This window comes from Prinia subflava, chromosome 6 (genome assembly GCF_021018805.1).
Source record: "Prinia subflava isolate CZ2003 ecotype Zambia chromosome 6, Cam_Psub_1.2, whole genome shotgun sequence".
Lineage (NCBI taxonomy): Eukaryota > Metazoa > Chordata > Aves > Passeriformes > Cisticolidae > Prinia > Prinia subflava.
The window spans coordinates 32,493,283-32,514,197 of NC_086252.1; the positions used below are offsets into that span (position 1 = coordinate 32,493,283).

The 20,915-nt window shown below is 38.8% G+C and overlaps 1 protein-coding gene across 3 annotated transcripts in view; it reads left to right on the top strand.

Moving 5' to 3' along the window:
• MGAT5 (alpha-1,6-mannosylglycoprotein 6-beta-N-acetylglucosaminyltransferase) overlaps positions 1-20,915 on the top strand; it is a 114,134-nt gene that overhangs the window by 38,512 nt on the left and 54,707 nt on the right. For all 3 annotated transcript variants that reach the window (XM_063400950.1, XM_063400951.1, XM_063400952.1), the window contains exons 2-3: positions 4,202-4,590; positions 8,842-9,009. In XM_063400950.1, coding sequence (XP_063257020.1) covers positions 4,353-4,590; positions 8,842-9,009 — 406 coding nt within the window. In that variant the 5' untranslated portion in view covers positions 4,202-4,352. The remainder of the gene's footprint in view (positions 1-4,201; positions 4,591-8,841; positions 9,010-20,915) is intronic.

Below are 20,915 nucleotides of genomic sequence, written 5' to 3' on the forward strand. Positions count from 1 at the left end.
TGTAACAAGAGGCACCGGGTACCCAGCTCTACCTCTAGCTCTGTTATTCCTAGAATAATTTCTTAAGCATAAGAGGCCAGAATTTGCACGTGTGGCATTGGAATACGGGCCTTTTCCTAGCAGTGGCAATGCTATTTTTACTGAGCCACATGATTACAGAAATATAGCTACACTGTTTACTAGTCATGATGTAAGGTTGCTTATGTTTGAGTTTATTACAAACTAATAATTAAATACCACTCAAGCTGCTGTTTTTATGCGTGCAAAAGCTTCTGCTTTGGCTACAGACAATTAAAGTTTCAGAACTGTGTAACTACTGATGGATGGTGCATCCAACTGATGAAGATTTTAATCTTGAGTATTCTGATTTAATCCTGAGTATCCTGAGGATAGTGATGTTCCAAGCTTACCCTAAGTACTATTTCTAATATAGGTACAGATTGGACAGAGAATATCAAGCTGTGTATGTGTACATACTTCTAAAGAGACTTTGCTTAATCTCTTGTAGATGATTAATTCTCCTTCTTAAAAAGTAAAGAGGAATAGGTGGATATGTGTCGCCAAAATCTGTTCACATTAATTGTTTATACTCTATTTTAAGCATTTAAAAAAAAAGAGTAAAATCTTAAAATCCTGAGAAATGTGTGGTTTGCACCCCTGATGTACAGATCACTTTAATTAAGGTTCTTCTCTGAGATGAGTCTTGATAGTGTGAGGTTTCTTTTCAGCATGGTAATGTTATCCTCTCTACCTAGTGAATTGACCAGCTGTTGAACAGGAGGTTATTAAATACAGAACAGAAAAAAATGTGTTTCTAATGAAGCTATAGAGTAGTACTTTTACTATTTTAAAATTCTTATGCCCGTGTAAATGGGTGTAAAGTTAGCCCCTTTTCAAAGCAGTATGTGAATCATTTCTGTTCAGGGTAGGGGCAGCAGTTGTAAATTGTGGTATGTTTTTCACAGAAGCTGTAAATAGTCTGTTTAAAAACAACCCCAAAAACCCAAACACCTGCCTACCACCCTGCAGAATGTTGTTTCAGTTGTGGTGGGATTTTGGCTGGTTAGAGTTGAATTTGAGAAAGAAATAACAAAGATACTGTTTGTTTTATTAGAGGTGTTCTTGCCTCGTGTGTCCTTCCATTTTCATCCCATTTTTCACACTTGGTGTTTAGTTTTTGTGCATTAACTGCTCTGACTAAGTCAGGAGGAATTATCTTCTAACAGGTTCACAAACTCACAACTCTTAACATCCATTTTCCAGAGAATGCTGGAATTATTTCAAGAGATGTCTTATAGTGGAACCACATCTCCAAAGCTTGAAAAAGGGGTGGGGAGTGGATGCAAAAAAAGCACCTTACATTCTTTCGAGGCACAAACAAATATGGGTGTCCATATCCTCTTTAGATATGTGCATTTGGAGACTGTACTAGGGAAAAGCCTTGGTAATTAACAGGATGACCTCCTTTGGAACATTGATAAGATGTGCAGGAGAATAAGGGAAATGCACCAGAAGTTTTGGGATGTCTTACTTGCTATGGGCAGAGATAACTTGTCAGTCAAAATCCATCAGTGATTATAGTAGGCAAATGTGTGTTTATTGCTTCAGCTCTTGCTCAGTTCAGTTATTAATTTCCTGTCAAAACAGAAAGACACTGAGACCTTTCTGTGCTGCTGTCTTCATGCATTCCACATCACCCCTTGATATTTTCTGTCCACTGTCCACTTAGGTACCAAATAATGATTCATTACAGGTATGTGGTGATCATTAACTGAGGAATAGTTGTGTTACAGTCCTTGACAGCTGTCAAATCTGGGATTAAATATATGCCAAAGTCACTGCAGCTGCCCATGGAGGCCCAGGGAAGCACAGGGATTCTGCTGTGCACTTTATAAACCTCCATGGCCACCAGCAGGGCTGTAAAGTTAATTAGTTAAGAACATGTTGGGCACTCATCAAGTGCTGGCCACTGGAATTGCTTGAGGAAAAATAGGGCTGGTTGGTGATTGGGTTTGGGGTTTTCTGCTTGTTTGTTGAAATACTGGGGGCCATTTTTCCATCTGTCAGTGAATTTTAGTCCTTTCTTATGGCAAAAGTTTAATATTTGTTGTCTACCTTCTTACAGTTTTTAAGTGGATTTAAGATTTATTTTTCTGTTGATAAATAGAACCGAACAACACCTCTTTAAGGAAATCATTCTCATAGTTCAGTGCCATTACACTGTTTCTTATACCATCTTTCTTTCTGTTCTAGAACTTTAAAAAGAAGACTGTGAAATACTTCCATTTTTAATTGCTTTTTTAATGTTAATTATGTTCAGAGGTTTTTTCCCTCTAAACAACTAGTCATAAACAATCATTAGCACTTGTCTGCTGAAATATGGTGGTGATAGGTTTACTCTCTTTACTCAGTGTTTTCTGCTTCACAAACAAGTGATAATTGAGGAAGAAATATTGACTGTTTAACCACAGATCTTACTACTGTAGAGGATACTGTCAGTGCTTACTTGAAATTAAGTCACTGAGGGAGTTTATCTGTGTTTTAGAATATGGAATTTTCTATATTTTATTGCACCCAATATTGCAAAAGAACAGTAAAACTTTCAACTTTTAATGAAGTAACAATATTCCACTATTCTGTCAGACCAAAAATATCTCAAGACTATAGTTAAACAAACAGAAGGAAGTAAAATTTCTCCCTGCCATTTTTTGGAAAATTAACTGAAATTTATGTAGAGCAGCACTAAACAGAGTCCTTCATTTTCTCTGTTGAGACTGTTCATTTTCTTTACTGAGATATTTTCAGTGTGAAAAAAGCCAGCTTGAGGGCTTTATGATGTTTTTCACTGTACTTGCAATTAATTTCTCTGTCCCATTCCTCCTTAAGCAAGAGATGGCTGCAGATTGTTCTTTTAGCAGCCTGAGTGCACGGGCACTGTCTGCCTTGCCTGCTTTTAGTTTAAGTAATTCTCCTTCACTTCTACAATCAATCTGAATCGATGGTGTGAAATGTGCACACTCAAACACGTTGAGAAGTGCTCCAGAAGGATTTCTGTCCCGCTGCAGAACTCCTGGTTCAACTGGAAGCAGATCTGCAGGGAATTTTAACAAGCAGGGAGCATTGCTAGAAGGCATCTGAGTAATTATCCTATTAAAACAGAGCAACATCTGCATTATCTGTGGAAGCATGGAATGGAACATTATGTTCTCTAATCCTGTCTGGGAGCATTATGAAGTTAAAAGGATAACATTTTACCAAATCTCTGTTCTAACATGATAGGTTACACCTAATTACCTTTTAATTACCCCTCTTCTAGTTGGACTTTAAGCTAAGGACCCTGCCTCTAACTCTCATCACAGACCTTTTCTTGGCTTTGGATTCTTTATGCCGGGTTTTATAATTGAGTTTTCCTTGAGAATTTGGTCCTACTGTATCTTGAAGGTCTTTATTACAATTCTTTTTCCCTTGTGTATGAAAAGCTCTGAGAATATTTGTTTATGTATAAAAGACGTTGCAGCATTCAGAAGTTTGTGGTTTTGATTTAGTTGCAGAGAGCAACCTCACTGGAGTATATTTGATGGATAAGGAGCGACTGCACAGCAGAGGCCACACAGGAGCAGGACATGATTCCAGCCTCCCAACTGCTTGCAGTGGAAGCCAGGAGAGTGTGTTGGCTTAAATAATGTAGATTTCTTCTTTCCTCTTTATACCCCTGAGGGAGTCTGATTTCCTGATCACCTATCTAGCCATATGCTGTAGCTCTTGCCAGGAGCTCCGAGCAGTGTCACTGCCAGCTAAAATTACTTGTTTTCTGAGAACTGAATTACATTGAGAATTGTCTTAAATTGCTGCACTGGCAACATCGCAAAGTTTTGTGTACAGACACAAAAATAAATATGTAACAGCATCCTTACTTTGAAATACAGCTTAGAAACCACTACAGGCAGGGAATTTGATCCAGGTCCTGTGAGGTGTTCTCCACCTGCTCGGGCACGTCACCCCTGCTTTGTTGTCTTTGCTGTGCTTTTCTCAGCCTCTTCTTGCTCTGGCTACTACAGTACAATGATGAGATATGCAAATTAAACATTTACAAAGCAAGCATATTGTCTGCTCCTGGTTTGTACCAGTTAGAGGAAAGCCTAGTGTGGCTAGTAAAAATTCAGGTGTGCTAACTGTGCTTTTTTCTCTCCTCTCTCAACAGGATGGAACTGAAATACAGATATGTGATGACAAAGGAGCTGGAATAAGACTGAGTCCTGCTCTGTGATATTTATACACCTGGACCATGAACTTGCTGTTTGGCTTCATGCTTTAGGAACTTTTGTAGTAACTGTGTGAAGCTGTTGGGAATCATGGCATTCTCTCCATGGAAGCTGTCCTCTCAGAAACTTGGCTTTTTTCTGGTGACTTTTGGTTTTATTTGGGGAATGATGCTTCTGCATTTTACCATTCAGCAACAAACACAGCACGAAAGCAGTTCAGTCCTGCGTGAGCAAATTTTGGACCTCAGCAAAAGATACATCAAAGCATTAGCTGAAGAAAATAAAAATGTAGTTGATGGGCCTTATGTTGGGACAGTGACAGCATACGGTAAGTGTGTTCTCTGGGTTGTGTGATAATCTGATTAAGGCTTTTTCCTCAGTTGTCCAAACCATTTTTTCATAATGCTGCTCAATTAGCAGTACTTTACCCTGTGCATTTTCTGTACAAATGGAGAAAATGACCCTCCCTTTTAATCGGGATAAACTTTACATTTCCAATCACTTGGAAATGAAGCTGTTTGCTAATATTTATTACGTCTGTCTAGTAACTCTGTCTAGTCCTAGTATGCCTTAGGTTATTTGTTAGAACTCAGTTGTAAGAAACTTTTTTGGTGTTTTTGAGAAGGTTGGGTGGCTTTTCAGTTTTCATTTCTGTGATCTAAGAAATTCCCTGTGGAAAAACTTGCCTTAGTTACAAAACGGAGACCTGTTACATTTATTTTTTCTTCTTTCCCATTTCACTTCTATGTTCAGTCAATTTACCTAATGCTTAAGGTTTTTTTTCTCTGGCATAATCTTAAATTAAGCTTAAGTACATCCTATTTGCCTCAGGGCAGAAAACTCTGGGTTCTAGTGCTTTGTTTGGCAGTAGGTTTTAATGCTTACTCTCTTCTAGTTTGTACATGAGAGTTACACTTTTGTGCATGTGTCAGACAAAGCAAGAAGAAAAGAATGAAGCATATTACCTGAAAATATTACTAAAATAAAAATATAGTCAAATTCAGGTTAGGTATGGTTCCTTTTCATTCTGTTACAGCCACATAAAACACCTTACTTGTTTAGCAGTTTTTAGACTCAATTTCTTTTCTACTTACCTATGCACTTTCAGACTGTCTGGAAAACTAATCAGTCATTTAGATTTGTTTTCTTTTATAGTTGTCTTAATATTCAGGTCTGAAGAAATTGAGTAGCTAGTTTTTGTATGCTTAGACAAAGAATATAGACTAGGATGCAAAAAATAGAATAGCTGCACTTTTTTCTCTAGTTTTCTCTTAATACTCTATACTTTTTGGTACATGCTGGAAGGTTCTCTCTGTGTCTTGTTTCGTCACCACTCCTTTCTCCTCTAAAAAGCAAAATTTTGAGTTGATGTGCATTTTCTTGCCTATAAGCCTGAGATTATTATCCCCAACATAGCTGACAATTAAATTGCTTCATTGCTTAAATAACAAGCTGCCCTTATTCTGGAACTCGAGATTTGTGGCTCCATGTTGAACTGTAATGGAATTGGAGCCCTACAAAGCAACACAAGCCAAACAGTGAGAATATTGTGGGAATGCAGCTGGGAAGCAGCACTCAGAGTGCTGCTGAGCTCCTTACAGAAGTAGATGTGCAAGAGAGCTAAAAGCCCTGGCAAGCTGAGGCAAGACCCTGAAGGAGGAAGAGCTCGGGGTGGATGTGTGGATGTTTTTTGGGTTGCACAAGTCTGTGCTAGCTCATAGTTAAGCAATGTCACTAGGAAACATAGATATGATTGTTATGTTTGAAAGGTACATAAAGCAGCAGTGTGTTCAATCAAATCTTCAGGGTGCAAACCATGGAGACCCCATTCGTTCAATGGCCACGCAAATGTTTGGGTTGAGGATCTCTGAGCAAGTAGAGATCCTTAGACAATTGTGTGATGAGGCTCAAAACAAAACTTTATCTGCTGTATGGCCATGATCAGTGTCCTGTTACTGTGCAGGGGCAGATGAAAAGAGAAAGAATATAAACAACAAACCCCAAACAATCTGGCTCCAGATAGTGAAGGTAACTGCATTAACATGAGTACAGGATATCCATAAGCAAAGTTCCCCCTGCAGCTTGTTGCCTGTGGCATTAATTTCCTGTTCCAAATCCTGCTGGGGAATAAGTTGGCTTGCCTCCAAACACTGGTCAAGTTCCCAAGGAGAAGTTAAACTGCATTTGGAAGCGGGTTAAATAACTTTGTGACACTTCTGTGAAGGGAAAGCCAAGGTTTGTGTAGTAATTTCAAGTCCATGGCTGAGAAGACTTTTAAGATTAAAGACATAAAATTTAAGTTTGGCCAGGTGTTTTCAACGAAGGAGTTTGGAAAGATGGAAAATAATGGTAATGCAGTTATGTAAAATATTTCAGGGAAAAGCACTCTAGTGAGGGAATAACACCATATTAAATAATAGTTTATGAAACTGGGTATGGTAATTACTTAATAAGTTAATTTGTCCTGTTTGGCATACCAAATGACTTGTTGCTAGCAAATAATCAGGTTAGCTTTTCAGAAATGAACACATTAATGACTGATGTTATAATTGGTAGAAGTTTCTTCAATATTCTGTGAAAATTAATGCTCTTGCCTGTTTGGCCTTTTTATTTTTCTTAATGTTATCCTCTGATTGCTTTAAGTGAGCACAGTCGTGATTTCCATGTTCAAGAATAAATTTAATGTTTGCTGGGTTTGGCTGTTTTTACCCACCTGAAAGGTTTTCAGTCATTCCTTAATTGTGGTTGCACAGTTTGTTTACTTCCTCACTTTTTCTTTCTACCACATATTCACCTGTCAGGTAGGTGGCTCAAATATTTTCCCCTTGAAAGTCTTAGTTCAGATATACACAGTGAGTATTAGATTTTACTTATAGCAGTCAATGGTTCTTTTACAAAAAATCTGTGAATCTGTTCTTCTGCCCTCCCCTTCCCTTTTGTTCTGACAAGATGTCTCTTATATCAGTGTTGTGGTATCAGAATTTAAAAAATAATAAATTTGAACCTCTTTTGTCTTTATGATCTCTGTACGCTTTTATGTAGGCTGCGTTTGTTTCCTGAATTATTTTTACTACTTTTTGCTAGATTTTTTCTTCCTCTGTACTGTGGTTTTGTTGATGTTAAGTCCAGAGTTTCCTTTTCTTCTGCACACTATACCATTAAATATCTTCTGTACCCCTTTTAAAATAGTCCAGATATGTGGACTAGTGCTTCAGATTCCACCTTCTCATCTTTACAGGACAAAGGAAAACAGTTATCATGAGAAAGGCTTTCTTTATGGCACCATGGAATAAATATGGTTCTCCTTTTGTTTGGAGAAAACAATTACAAGCTTTCTAAAGTAATAGCATTTTCTTATTTAGTCTCTCATTTGCACAAGAATTGAGATAGTCATGAGAAAAATTTAAAAAAAAAAGCACAGAGTGAATGTGGCAAAAATACAACTGATGTAGAGACAATGGAATCTCTTCAGATGTATGGAAAAGTTTTCTATTACAGATCAGAGTGTTTGTTATTTCATTCTAAAGTTGTGTAAAACAGAAAATACATTATACCAAAACACATGCAATTCTTTTATGTAACTAAATGGAAAAATACTGTAAATTCCTGGTACCAAATTCTTTAATCTTTACAAGGATAAATGAACAAAGGACAATAGTTTCATCTTCTTTGGCTCGTTGCCATTATAATTATACAGTGCAGTCTGATAGTGGTCTAGTTTTCTCCTCTTGCCTTCAGTTCTTTTGGCTTTCCAAAGAGTCTTGTATTCCTTCAAGGAATCTGAACAAAATAAAAGCCAGGAAGGAAAGGAAAAAGGGAAAAAAATATCAGAGAACTCATTCTGTGTTGTCATTTGATATGCAAATTCCTGTTATTGTTCATTGCCTTCCATGCCAAGGAAGCGCTGTGTCAGACCCAACAGAGACAATCACCAACAGACCGAAGAAAGGAAACAGGATTTTTGGGTGTTTTGTGAGTACAACAGAAAGGTTAAACTTAACTCTTTTTTAGAAATAATTATCTATTTTTAATTTGCCAGTGCAGAAGCTGGTTATGTGGAGGAGATGCAGGAAAAGGTTTTTGTACTGGCTCAAATCTGGCCATTTTGGGAAGGGGATTTTTTGTTCCCAGGTGACTGAATATCAACAGACTGTTCCTCTCATAGTGCTTGAATATGGATTTAGGTTTGCACTCATTATTATTTAAGCAGCTTCTTATTACTTGAGCCATTGCAAAGCAAGCAACCCATTTTTCTATTCCTGTAAAGGCTCACATTTCACCTTGAACGTGGATATCCATATGAGTTGCAATGTGCTTTGTAAAATAGACAGGCTGACAAGTTCCATGGCCAGGGAAACTTGTATCTGAGGCTGAACAAAGTAGGGAACCTGAGTGCATAGAGCTGGTAATGGCAAAAATTTACATTGAGAAAGAGTGTGTGTGTGTATATATATATATATATATAAGTGCATATATATATATGTATATGTATCAATATATATCTATCTCTAGTCTCATTCTTGTATTAATTAATTAAATCTGCATTATTAAGCAGTTTAACCCCCATTTTCGTTTGCAGATTTGAAGAAGACACTTGCTGTCCTGCTGGATAATATCTTGCAGCGCATTGGGAAGTTGGAGTCCAAGGTGGAGAATCTTGTACTTAATGGAACAGGAGCAAACTCGACCAACAATACTACCACTTCTGCTCCCAGCTTAGGAGCAGCTGAAAAGCTTAATGTAGCAGGTGTGTATGGCAATTACTAAAATTATTTATGGGCTGTTTAGTCTGAACCTTTTTTCTTATGAGCATAATACGATTTTTCAGTGTTAGATATTTGGAATGTCTTAGAAAACAAAATTCAAAGTCTAGCCTTTATCAATGGCAAACTGAAGTCCAAGCTCAGTGGAAGATCTTCCTTCTGTGGTAACTTATACACATTAGATGCTAAAGGGAATAGTTCACCCATTTATAGTAGGTGTTTCATGCTTCAAATGGTTGCACTCTAGAATGATGAGACTGGGGAGATCTTTTCTCTTGAAGCCTAACTATTTGTGTTGGTATCAATCTGCTCTGCCATTCTACCATATGCACTTTATTGGTTATTAACTGGGAAAAAAAATACTATTTTTGTTGGTCGTGCTTTAAAAATATCTTTCCCTACAGTGTTTAATGGCTCTTAGGATTTGACACAGAGAGAGCGCCTACCTGGTGCATTCAGTTAAAATGAAAACATGTTTTGAGATGGCATTTGAAGTCATTTATTTTGCCTTCAATGAATGGTCTGTTTTGTTCTGCCACCAAGGTGAAACAGATCCTGGCAGTCCTGACTCAGAGGAAAGTCTGAGTCTTAGTCCAATGGTCTTTGTAGTCCCAAAGAGAGAACAGAGCAGAAGAGTTAAGGCAACTTGGTAAATAAGTTGATAACTGTGCTCCTCTGTCTTGTCTGTCCTTGGGATTCCTACAAAAATAAATACTTCTGTTGAGAATGTGTTATTTGCTGAAATTCTCAAAACAGAGAAGCAAATAGTGCCTGTGGTAGGGAAATGCCAGTAGGAAAGCAGATAAGCAAGTGATTGCCTGATGGCAGTGTGGCAGCAGAGGTGCTCTCAGCTACTCAGTCCTAACTGCATTTATCTGTACCAGGGTGCTAAAGTCATGTTACCTCTTGGTCAGACAGACCTTTCCCTCCCCACGTCTGCCTTGTCTTGGTGAAACTGAAACAATCAGGAACAAATACCTGGAGACGTGCAGCACCTGCAGGGTGCTGACAGGCTGTGCCACCTTCCTGCCACACACCACCCAGCACAAGATCTTGGAAAATCTTCCACTGAGCTGGAAAGCGAACAAATACAGCACTCTTACAGTTTCTGGGCCATGTATAAAATGAGAAACATCCCTATATGTTTTCTTTACACCTGGACAAAAGAGACTTGCTGCTGCTATTTCCTTAGATTTGCAGATAATTGGAACATGTATACTCATGTTGTTGCTTTAAAATTTATAGGCAAAGGTTCATTGTTCTTACCTGAAAAGGAAATATCTTTCATCAGTTCTTAGGGTCATTTGGATGTTGTTTGTTATTCTTGGAGTGGGCTAGATTCACAATTTTGATATAAAGACCAACATTGAGTTAGCCTGGTAAGAGTTTTCCGTTTGCAGTGTTTGCAATACTTTGTACTGCCTGAGGCTTGCTCTGTGGCAAGGAACACAATTCCTCTTATTAAAGCCACAGGGTTTTTACCTTTGACTCTTGGTACACTGAGTTTAAAATGTCTGAAGTAACCTTTAAACAGCAGCAACAGGAAAAACCTTTAGGTAAGAGTTCCTTAAGGTTGGATTGATGTGTTGTGCTGATGACTGCATAGTGTCACTGCTCAGGTACCTCTGGACTGGAAAGTACCTGGGGTCAGAGTAGAGCTTGAACCTAATCCCTGTATTAAGTGCCTGCTCTTCATCCATTTGAAGAAATCAGTGGCAATTACTCAGATCAGAGGCAGCCAAATGGAAATGAAAAGCTTGTCTCTACTTCTTCCTTTGTGGCAATTTCCTGACAGCACAGTCTGGAAGCCATATGATTCCAGCATAATTGTAATATAAATATCTTCTCAGTTAGGAAGGAATTGTTCAGAAAATAAGCTAGGTGAGGACATTGTGACAATACCAATGTTGGTGTTGTCAGACAGAAGTCTGTAATATTTCAACTACATCCCTTTTTTATTGTGCTAGAGCAATTGAGGTAATGTGAAAATTGTGGTGAATTCATTTTGTTACCCAACAGTTTGTCATTTTACTGATGTTGAAACAGGTGTGTACAAACACAGATGATACTTTTCTTTATAACATTCAGCTGTACACTATGAAGTGATCACAACAAGCATGTTAGGATTATCCTTCCTTTCTTTACCAGTTGTAATATTTTAATGCTGACTTTCGACAAATTCATGTTAGCAATTGTTAATAATTTTGGTCTTTCTATCTGGATAACCTTAGTGTTTTTGGAGCATCTGATTAACATAACACTTAATAATTTTGATAATCCTTTTTTAAAGGTGTCTTGAGGTTTGTTGTTTTGGAGATTTTTTTGCATGAGAATTGCTGCTTAAAACTCTGCAGTAAATTAAGTGTTTTATAGGCTCATTTGTCAGTGAAACAGTGCAAAGTCATTAGCAAACTTTGCTACAGGAGTCCTGCTTCCAGTGGAGCTGTGTCATGCATTTATTGGTTTTGGATTGAGATTGCACAGTACACTGAGGCCTCTGATTCTGTAATTTGTACAGCCATGCCCCTTTACCTATGGAAAGCCTTTCTGAAATGAGTGAGGCCTCATGTTCACCCTGTAATCTGTTGACACTGCCTGTAAACCTTGGTAGTAAAGAGTGGAGCCACAAATCATCCTGAGATCTGCATTTTGTCCCTCCTGACCTTGTGTAAATGTTACTGTGTTATATACTGCTGGAGCAGATAGAAATGATAAAATAAGACATAGAATGACAGGAAGGTAAGTATTTATCCTCATGCTGTAAGTATTTACACTCACTGCTGATTACAGCAAATTCAAGAGCAAAACATAGTATTTTTCTTTCAATTTAAAACTCACTGTGATGGCAGGCTAGACTGGTCAATCTGAATATATTATAAGCTTTTCTTCATTGTGTATTTTAAGTATTGATAACACTTTCATGGAGAAAAAAGTTAGTACTCATCTGCGAACCAGGGAGAACAGAGATTATAGTGATTAATCAGCATTTCTTCTTATGAGCCTCTCTGCAAGTGTAGAAGTTAATAAATAACAAAGCTTGTTTTTCTTTGTTTTAGACCATGTTCAACAAAACAAAACATAGACTCTACTGTGTAAAGCAAGGTGGGCCACAAAATCTGGGAAAGTCTAGTGTTGAACCAGGACATGTTGAAGCCTGGAGTTTATAATCCACTGTAATTTACTTCCTGAAGGGTTGAGCAATAACTTCTCTGAAGGAGCCTGACAGCAGAAGAAAAATGAGGCATGGGCATAGGAAATAATACCTATCTTTGTTTCAAGTTATGAAACATATTTTTTTTCTGTTTAAGTTGTTTCACATCTGGCTATCAGGTGTGGTGTAGAACTGAGGCAGCAGTGGTGAAATCTGCCATGGAAATATCACTCTGTGGTGGTGTGGAGTTTTTTGGCAGATAAAAGGATCTGAAGAAAATCGATCTGGATTAGACTTCTTCATGATAAGACAGTGATAATGGTAGTAGAAATTACTGAGGATTTAGCAAAGACTGTAACTTAACTGTCTCTGAGGTAGGTGAACTCAGACTTTCTTTTGATTCAATCTTGAGTTTTGGTCACAGGGCTGGAACACCTCTCCTGATGAAGACAGGCTGAGAGGCTGGGGCTGTTCAGCCTGGAGAAGGGAAGGCTCTGGGGAGAACCTGGGACCCCTTCCAGCACCTAAAGGGGGCTAGAAGAGACCTGGGAAGGGACTTTTCACAAGGGCGTGGAGTGATAGCACAAGGCCTTAAGCTGAAGGAGGGCAGGCTTGGATTAGATATTATGAAGAAATTATTTGAATGTTGAGACACTGGCACAAGTTGTCCGTAGAGCCTGTGGACTCCCCATCCCTGGAAGTGTCCAAGGATGGGACTGGGTGGGGCTTGGAGCAACCAGCTGGTCTAGTGGAAGATGGAATTGGAACTAGATTGTCTTTAAGGTCCCTTCCAACCCAAAGCAGTCTCTGATTTTATGACTCTCAGTCTAATTGCTGTGTGTATGTAGACTGCACTGTGTATTCATACCCTTACTGTGTTTAGCTTTAGAGTGTTTAGTGTGGTGCTACACCTGGTTCTCCCTCTGAAGTTAATTTTATGGAATCTTTCATTAAGGGAAGCCCAAGAGCAAAACAGCTTTTTTTTCTCTTTTTGGCTGTATAAAAGGATAATAGAGCCTGAGCTCTTAGTAGCATAAATATCTTTAATCCTAGAGGAGTTGAAGATGGGACTTGTGCTAGAGTATGAGGCTGCATAGAATATGTTGAAGAGCAAAGCTGTGAACACTTGGGGGAGCTTGAGTGGGAGGTCTTTTCCCCCCTTCTCTTTTTAGATCCATGTGTAAAATCGTAAGGATATTTTGCTTTTTCTTCCACAGAACCATCGAACAGTCTGGTGGTTTTGATACTGACAATTTTCAAGTGCTTTTTCAGAACCTCCATTTTGTTTATGAAAGAGTGAATTGTTAATAAAGATGCTTATAAAGCTTTGGCTGATTGGTTTCAAAAGCAGTAAAGCCATCTTTCCTTCTCTCTCTTTTTTCTATTTATCTAAGTTATATCTGAAAAGTTTCTGAGATACTTGATAGCCATCTTTTTTTGCATCTGTGGGAAGTAATATATTCCCATATACACAGGAAAGTATAAATCTAAACTTGAGGTGTCTAGGAGATAAGAAGTTTCATCAGCCTTTAGAACAGGAAGCTTTGAGGCACTGCCACAAAGGACACCCTAAGTAAATTTAAAGTTGCTGTTGTAGAGATGATTAAACAGAAATGGGGAAATACAAAACCATGGTACTTTAAAGCAGAGCTTTTTACAGGGCTGCTGCTGTTGTAGCTGCATCTTTAGTTCCATGTGACAGGCACAGGATCAGTTTGGTTTAGGCAGTTTAGTTTTTAACAGTTGTGCTTTTCTAAGATAATGATGAAAGAAATCCTTGGTTTTTGTAGGACAGAATTGCACTATCATGGTTCATCAGAGAGGACAATCTGCTTGCACAAACATGATCAGAGAATCAGTCCTCTGTTTTTTTTTATGAGATGTTTTTGGTAAGCAGTGGGAATGGGGTTAGTGTGTTGTGTTGTGGGATGAGTTTCTTTAGAGGCAGTCATCGCTCTTTCTGTGCTTGTTCAGTGAAAAGCTAAATTTTTGATAATCTTGCCCATCTAACGCCCCAGATATAATAATTGTACTGAAAACTCTGCCAGACTGGTTGTTTACAAAACATTTTCTTTTGCCTTGAAAAGTGCTGCTTTGAATGATTTTAATTGTGCATCTTTGATCCCACAAAAATGAGCAAATGCAGGTTTCTGTTAAATCCTCCTTAGCCTTCCCCTCATACACAGCTGGTGCTTGGAGAGCTCTTGCTGAGCCTCAGGACAGCCCAGGCTCAGGATGCTGCATGTGACACTGCACAGTGAGGGAGGACATTTCTGCTGTATCTGCTCAAAGTTTCCATAGCTTTTCTGCCTGGTGCATTAACTTGTTCTGCTGTGTTGGCTGTTCGGTTTCCTTTTAACAACTTCAGTTTTAACATCTTTAAAGTCACTCATTAAGATGCAGACTTCAGTGTATACTTGTCATTTAAGGCATGATGGCTTGGATGCCTGTCAGATATCTGGCATCCTTGGTGAATATGTAGCACGGCAGGCTGACAAGTCAGCTTTGGCAATGCTACAAGAAGCTTTGTTATTTTTTTAACGTTTCTATGGTGAGAAGGACCTTTGTCGTGGTATTTCCATGTCCTTATTCCTGAAGACTTGGAGCTGCCATGCTGAAGCCTTTTAGGTCGAGGGGGAAGATTCAGGTAACCTCAGGATCAGTGGATTTGCATATTTACATTTCCATGGCACTTTGATGATTTTGTTACAGAGCCTCGTTAGTTTTGGCAGTCTGCAGCCACAGTTCCACCATAGTCCTCCTGTACTTGCAGAGATAAAGATCTTACATACTGCATATTGTTTTATTCCAAAGCTGTCCTCCTGTCTTGAGAGGACTAGAGTAGGCTTTGCTTTAGCCACCACAGGGTGTTGTGCCTCAGAAAACAAACCCGCTGTCCCCACAGGGCACCAGTGTGTACCAGCTGTGAGAGCCTGTGGGGCTGCATTGGCTCTGGGAGTCAAGACTGCAGCTTCTCCAAGGTCATGTTTTGCACTGACTCCTGTTTATTGTGCCTTACTCATTGTATTCTTTTTCCACACTGTGTATGTGTATTTATTAAGAATTTCCCCCTCCCACGAAGGCAGTAGTGTGGAGCTGGGGAGGTTTGTGTGCCCTCAGCCCTGGCTGTCGCAGCACAGGGTGGTGTGTGCAGGAAACCACAGGTGGATATTTTCCACTGCAGTGCAAAGCTGTGTTAATAATGCTGAAGGGAGCTCTTAGTGCTCCCCTGGGCTGCATTTTGATTAACCACTTGACTACTACTTGAATTCTCCTAACACTGCATTGATTTCAGTAGTGCTAATGGAACACAGCAGCACAGCTTGTGTGAGGATGGACTAGAGGTAGAAAAGTTAATTTTCTTTCAATCATACCAACACTTTGCTACAGAAGTTTCTAAAATGTTGGTAGAAAGCATTTTGTGCTCTGCATTTAAAATCTTGAAACCTTTGGCTCATTTGATTGAATGTGTTGTTAGTGCTTTCAGCTCACACTGCAAATTCTCTCTTCTTTAAAGAAATCTTACCAGCTGGAGATGAAAAATGTGAATTGAATTGAGAATGTGTTAATTAGTTGGAGAAGGGAAAGAAGACCTTACACAAACTAAACCAGCCTTAACTACAGTCTGTGTCTAACCACAGATACCAGATTTAGGACTGAAATAGAAACAAGAGAACAAATTCATGAATTAAAGTAAGAATAGTACTTATATGTAATGATCAAACCCAGAAGGAGAACAGAGATAAAATTGGTGAATAGATTTGATCAGATGTGATTACTCTGACCTTATAATGCTAGAGAGGTTCTGTATTTTATGAAATCTGCTGATGGGAACACTTTTGACTTGAGCTATTATCTGTGCTGTATATCATCAAAAAATACTTTAATATGCACTAGTCTGAAAACCAGAGTTTAAGCCTCAAGGTTCCAAAGTACATCATTTTTAGTGTCGTGTTAAATTCTTAATACATTTCTATTCTCAGAAGAACACCAAGCTGGTCCTTAGCAGAGTAGGTCGACTGCTGGTGTCAGCTTGCAGTTTCAGCTGTATAGCAGCTTTTTCATTTGCTTTAACCAATATTGCTATTTTAAAACTCTTATGACAAACAGAGCACCTATCAGACAGCACTCACTGCTGAGTGACTAATTATAACTCTTATTCGGTGTACTGTCTTAGTGGAATATTTTAGACTTCCTAACTGTCTGATGGAGAAAAATTGAAACAGAATTTTTTAGCCTATTACAAAGCACAGTATTTCAGGGATGTGCAATGTAGGAAAGGGAGAAAATATGCATGTAGCACTTCCTATTGCTCATTTCTACTGTTTTATTAAACAGCAACTTGAAAGCAAACAGAAATCAATTCCCTACTACAGACTGTGCTTTTAGCCACATCATTCTCAACGTGGGTGTTGTAAACCTTCCCTATTACAAATAAACCCGTGGATATGGAATTTAAATGCCGGAGGCAATGAAGACCTGCATCTGAACTGGTATTCAGGTGCTGCAGGCCTGGGGCTTTAGCAGGTGCAGTTGCTCATAGCAAGCAACAGGAGAGAAGCTTCTTTTCCAGTGCAAGGTTGGTGGCTCAGCTCAAATCTGCCACGTGGTTGATGCTGCCATGCCAGACTTTGCACTTGAACAACTGAGGATTGTTCACAAGTTCAGGTTCACCTGCTGTGCTCTAACCACGTCTGCTGCAAAGCTGTAGATCATTTGTGAAGGGAACATATGGCTCCTTTCTAAACATGAGGCTGGAGTTTGTTAGTTACATTTTAAATATCCCAGGACCTCACAAACGGTATTCAAAGAGGTTTTTTAAAATCTGCAGTTGGTTGGTTGTTTTATCAATGTTTTTCATTTTTTTCCCAGGATGATCTGGAACTCTGTACCAGTTCTGTACCAACTGCATGCTTTCAGATTTATAATATGCTCTTTTCATGGTTTTAGTTTGTTAGTGCATTGACTTTTAATGTAACATCATATGATATAAATGTTTAATAATTATGTCTTTTCATAAAAATGTTGAGAGGAGATAAGCTATACATGAATTCAAAACCACGTAGGTTTGTGTAGGAATGAATATAATGGCTCACAAAAAGTTCAGGAGAAAAAAGTGTTTATTAACTACTGTTACTTTGTATTAACTTGACAGTTGTATTTCTAACTTTTTTTTGGGTGAAAGTTCTAAGTTTTGGCTGGCAAAAGAGATTTCAGAGCTTGCATTTTAAATTTCATAAATCCTAATTAAGGGTAAAAATTCTTGTGGTTTCTCAAATACTGTTTTCCAACAAAAGTAGCTTTAATGTCTGGCTTAATGTTATTTTCCCCTTCAGGAAAGAATTATCCAACATGAATTTGCTAGCAGCATAGTACATCTATCCAGACTTTTTAATAAGAATCCTCATAAGATATTAGGGTTTGGGATTTTATCTGCAAATGATGAAAAACTCCTAAGTCTTGACTTATATGTTAATACTTGCTTTTCATGTTTTGGAAGATACATGATTGGCATCCCCAGGGTTCCCCTTCTTCATCTCCCTGTCTTTATGATCACACTCAGAAGTGTAAATTGACAGTATCTGGTTGAGCTTGGTCTCAGCTGCTCATGGGAAACACAAAGTTTGTTCAGCTCTGGATTCCAGCTGTGAGGAGTTACCAACAAGCTCAAGCACAGCCTCCATGCTGAGTTAAAGTGAGCAGCAAGAGGAGCAGAAATGTAATTCTTCATACAGGGTCTGATTATTATGAAAAAATCTGGGAGGGATGGTTCTGAGCCTAGAACTCACAGTGACTCTGCCCAAGAAGAAAGGGTACAACCAGAGCAAGTAGCAGTTGACTGGAACTCTCAGGATTATTCACTGGTGAATTCAGAGTTCTGCACTGAATTCTCAGGCTTCTGTGTGGAAACCAGCACTGCCTTGCCCATTCCTGCAGGCAGCTGTTGCTTTGGACAGCAGTCCTTGATGTAGATGAGTTTCCAGTCTGCCTGCATCAGCTGCCTTCCTGCTCACGGGCACGGAGGAAAGACTGCTTCTCTAGGGAATACTCAGATGGAACAGAGTTACATTTCTCTCTTCCTTCTGTTCTTTCACATTCATTTCCTCTTGTATGCACATCTTGCTACATTTTTTTCTACTCTGGATAGTAGTTTTATGTAAATTGTTTCATGGGATTGTTTATATTTAAATTTTATAGGGTTGCCTTCACAGTGCTGTTACCTGATTTTATAGCTGAGAATGAGGCAAGTGAAAGCTGTTGTAGGTGTTTGGGATACAGATCCATGGTGAGGCTGAATGGGAAGATGGGAGTGGGGAGCTGGTGATACTGTGGACTATGGTGGAGAAAAAACGAACATTTTTGAGGAAGGTGAATCCTAGGAGAGTTTACTGTTGCTGGCAAGAAGGGGGAAAGATGTCAGATACTCTTGGTAATACTCCCAGACACATTAATAGTTCAACACGGTTAGAGGTGATAGAGGTGGGCATTAGTGTTCCCTGTACAGATTATCCTGCAGAGATCCAGGCTCTGTTTATGTGTGACCCATCCCAGTGGAACAGCAAGAGTGGAACTGCTCTGGAAAAGCCTTAGGGGCCACAGGGGAGACCAGAAGCCTGAGAAAGTCTGTAACGTGTGCTGGGAAAAATGTCTGTCTGTTCATTTTTACTTCTTGGAGTGGACAGGAACAGGGAGGGCTGGGAGGGTCTGTGCTTGGGAAGTGTCTGTGTGCTGCTGCCACGGCTGATGGGAGCTGCTGAGTGCGAGGCTGGTGCAGTGTGGGACTGTTGGGAGAGGGGTTTTATTCTTGCAAATACAGGCATCCTGTAAAACTTGGGAGCAATGAACAGCAAAAGGTCTTTGCCTGTCACCAAAAACACCCTGGGATGCAGAGAGTGTGTTCACATAGACAGAAGCAAACATGTGAACTGCAGTTGTGTATCCACCAAAAAAAAATCAGGCTGTTGTCCATATTTTGAGGGGTTTTTCCTTCATCTTTTCTTTCTTTAACATGCCATGAGATCCCCCATTAAAATGAAATATGGTATAAGGGATGGACTTGACACTGTGTGCTGTAAAATAAGGAATTATAGCTTGTGCTTATGTATTAGCCCGTACTTAATAGGACTTAAGGAGAAGAGAGGATTTGCTTGACTAACCTTCTGAAGAGGAAAGGCATCATATGATACCATAATTAACTTGAGATAGAAGACATTTTTTATTTTAAGTGACAAAATTCATGGCTCATTCTTGTTGGCAAGCTATATCCAGGCATTCAGCATTTTCCACCCTAAATTCAGTACTGTGGTGAAAGTTGAACTTTCCCTATGGTTGAGCTGCATCTCTGACATTGTACCAGAAATTTCAGAGGGGTGGGGTTTTTTTGTTTGTTTTTGGTTTTGTGGTTTTTTTTTTGTTTGTTTGTTTGTTTGTTTGTTTTTTAAATTAAGATCTTGCCTTATGTAAACCTGTTATTTTGCATTCAGACTTATGAGTTAGGAGGGGAAAAAAAAAAGTCACAAACCCTTTTAGACCATAAAGCTCTTCTAATAGAATTTTACTGATTATTGAAAATTACCGTAATAGTAACCATGCCACTTTATTACTGTTAGATCTCGGGTCCTGATTTGGGTGTGATGCAAGTGGAAGGGCTGATTCCTAAACTGCAGCAAAGCAAAATGTCCTATTATTATGTGGCTCTATTGACTGCATTGAGAATATACTTTAAATTGCTGCTATCTGTATGCATGCTCTGTATGTTCTTATTCAGAGCAGAAATCAGAGCCTTCGATGTCGGTGGTCTGGTCTGCAAGAATCCCACAAGGATAAGAAGATAGTCAGAATATTTTGAAAGTGCTTATTGATTTGAAATTACAAAGTCATTGTAGAAACCACTTTGCTTCAGTGCTATTGTCATTGGCAGTACAGCTCAGTTTGTCAAATCACTCCTGCTGCAGAGACTGACAAAGACGTGGGGACTTCCTGCCATGACTCTTCTTTCCCCTATCAATTTCATTTTGCAATGCTTGCCTCATATTTCAAGTTTTATCTTTCAAATAAGCTATTTGCAAAAAATTGGAAAATAGATCAGGTCGTGGGTTTTGCATATAATAATATAATGCAACGTTCTAACTTTTACCCACAGATTTTTGTCACTGTTCTATTCTAATTCTGCAGCGTTTTTTTGTACTTTCTGCTGGGCTTTCTAATTAACATATTCTGGATGAAATTGTGCAGTTACTGCCACAAGTGTTCCTAGGCTGATGGCTGGCTGACTTTAATGATCTTGATTCTTGCCCATAGGAAAAGCCAGAAATGATGCAGGTGTAATTTAGATAAGTGTGGGATGAACTACCTAAATTGAAAACCTTCTCCTCCACTGCCTTTGGCAAGAATCTCTCCACCATGGTAATAATTTTTCTTGCCTTAAAGGCCTGCATCACAGGGTTCTTCTAAGAAGAAAGTCCCTTGGAGCTGAAGGGGTAATGTCCTTTAAAACTGCTGCTTTTTCCTTGCCTCATAGACTAGAAATCTTGCTCTATATTACAATCTTTAATGCATTGCAATAATCTAGAATGAAAAAAAAAATTAAAATGTCAAAAAAAAAGAAAAAAAAAATCTTGGGAGGCCATAGGAAATATTTCTTGTGAGATGTGATGTAGTGCTACTCAGTTGTTAAATTAGATCATATTGCAACATTTATTAATTGGGTCATATATCTGGTGCCAAGTTTTGGATCAT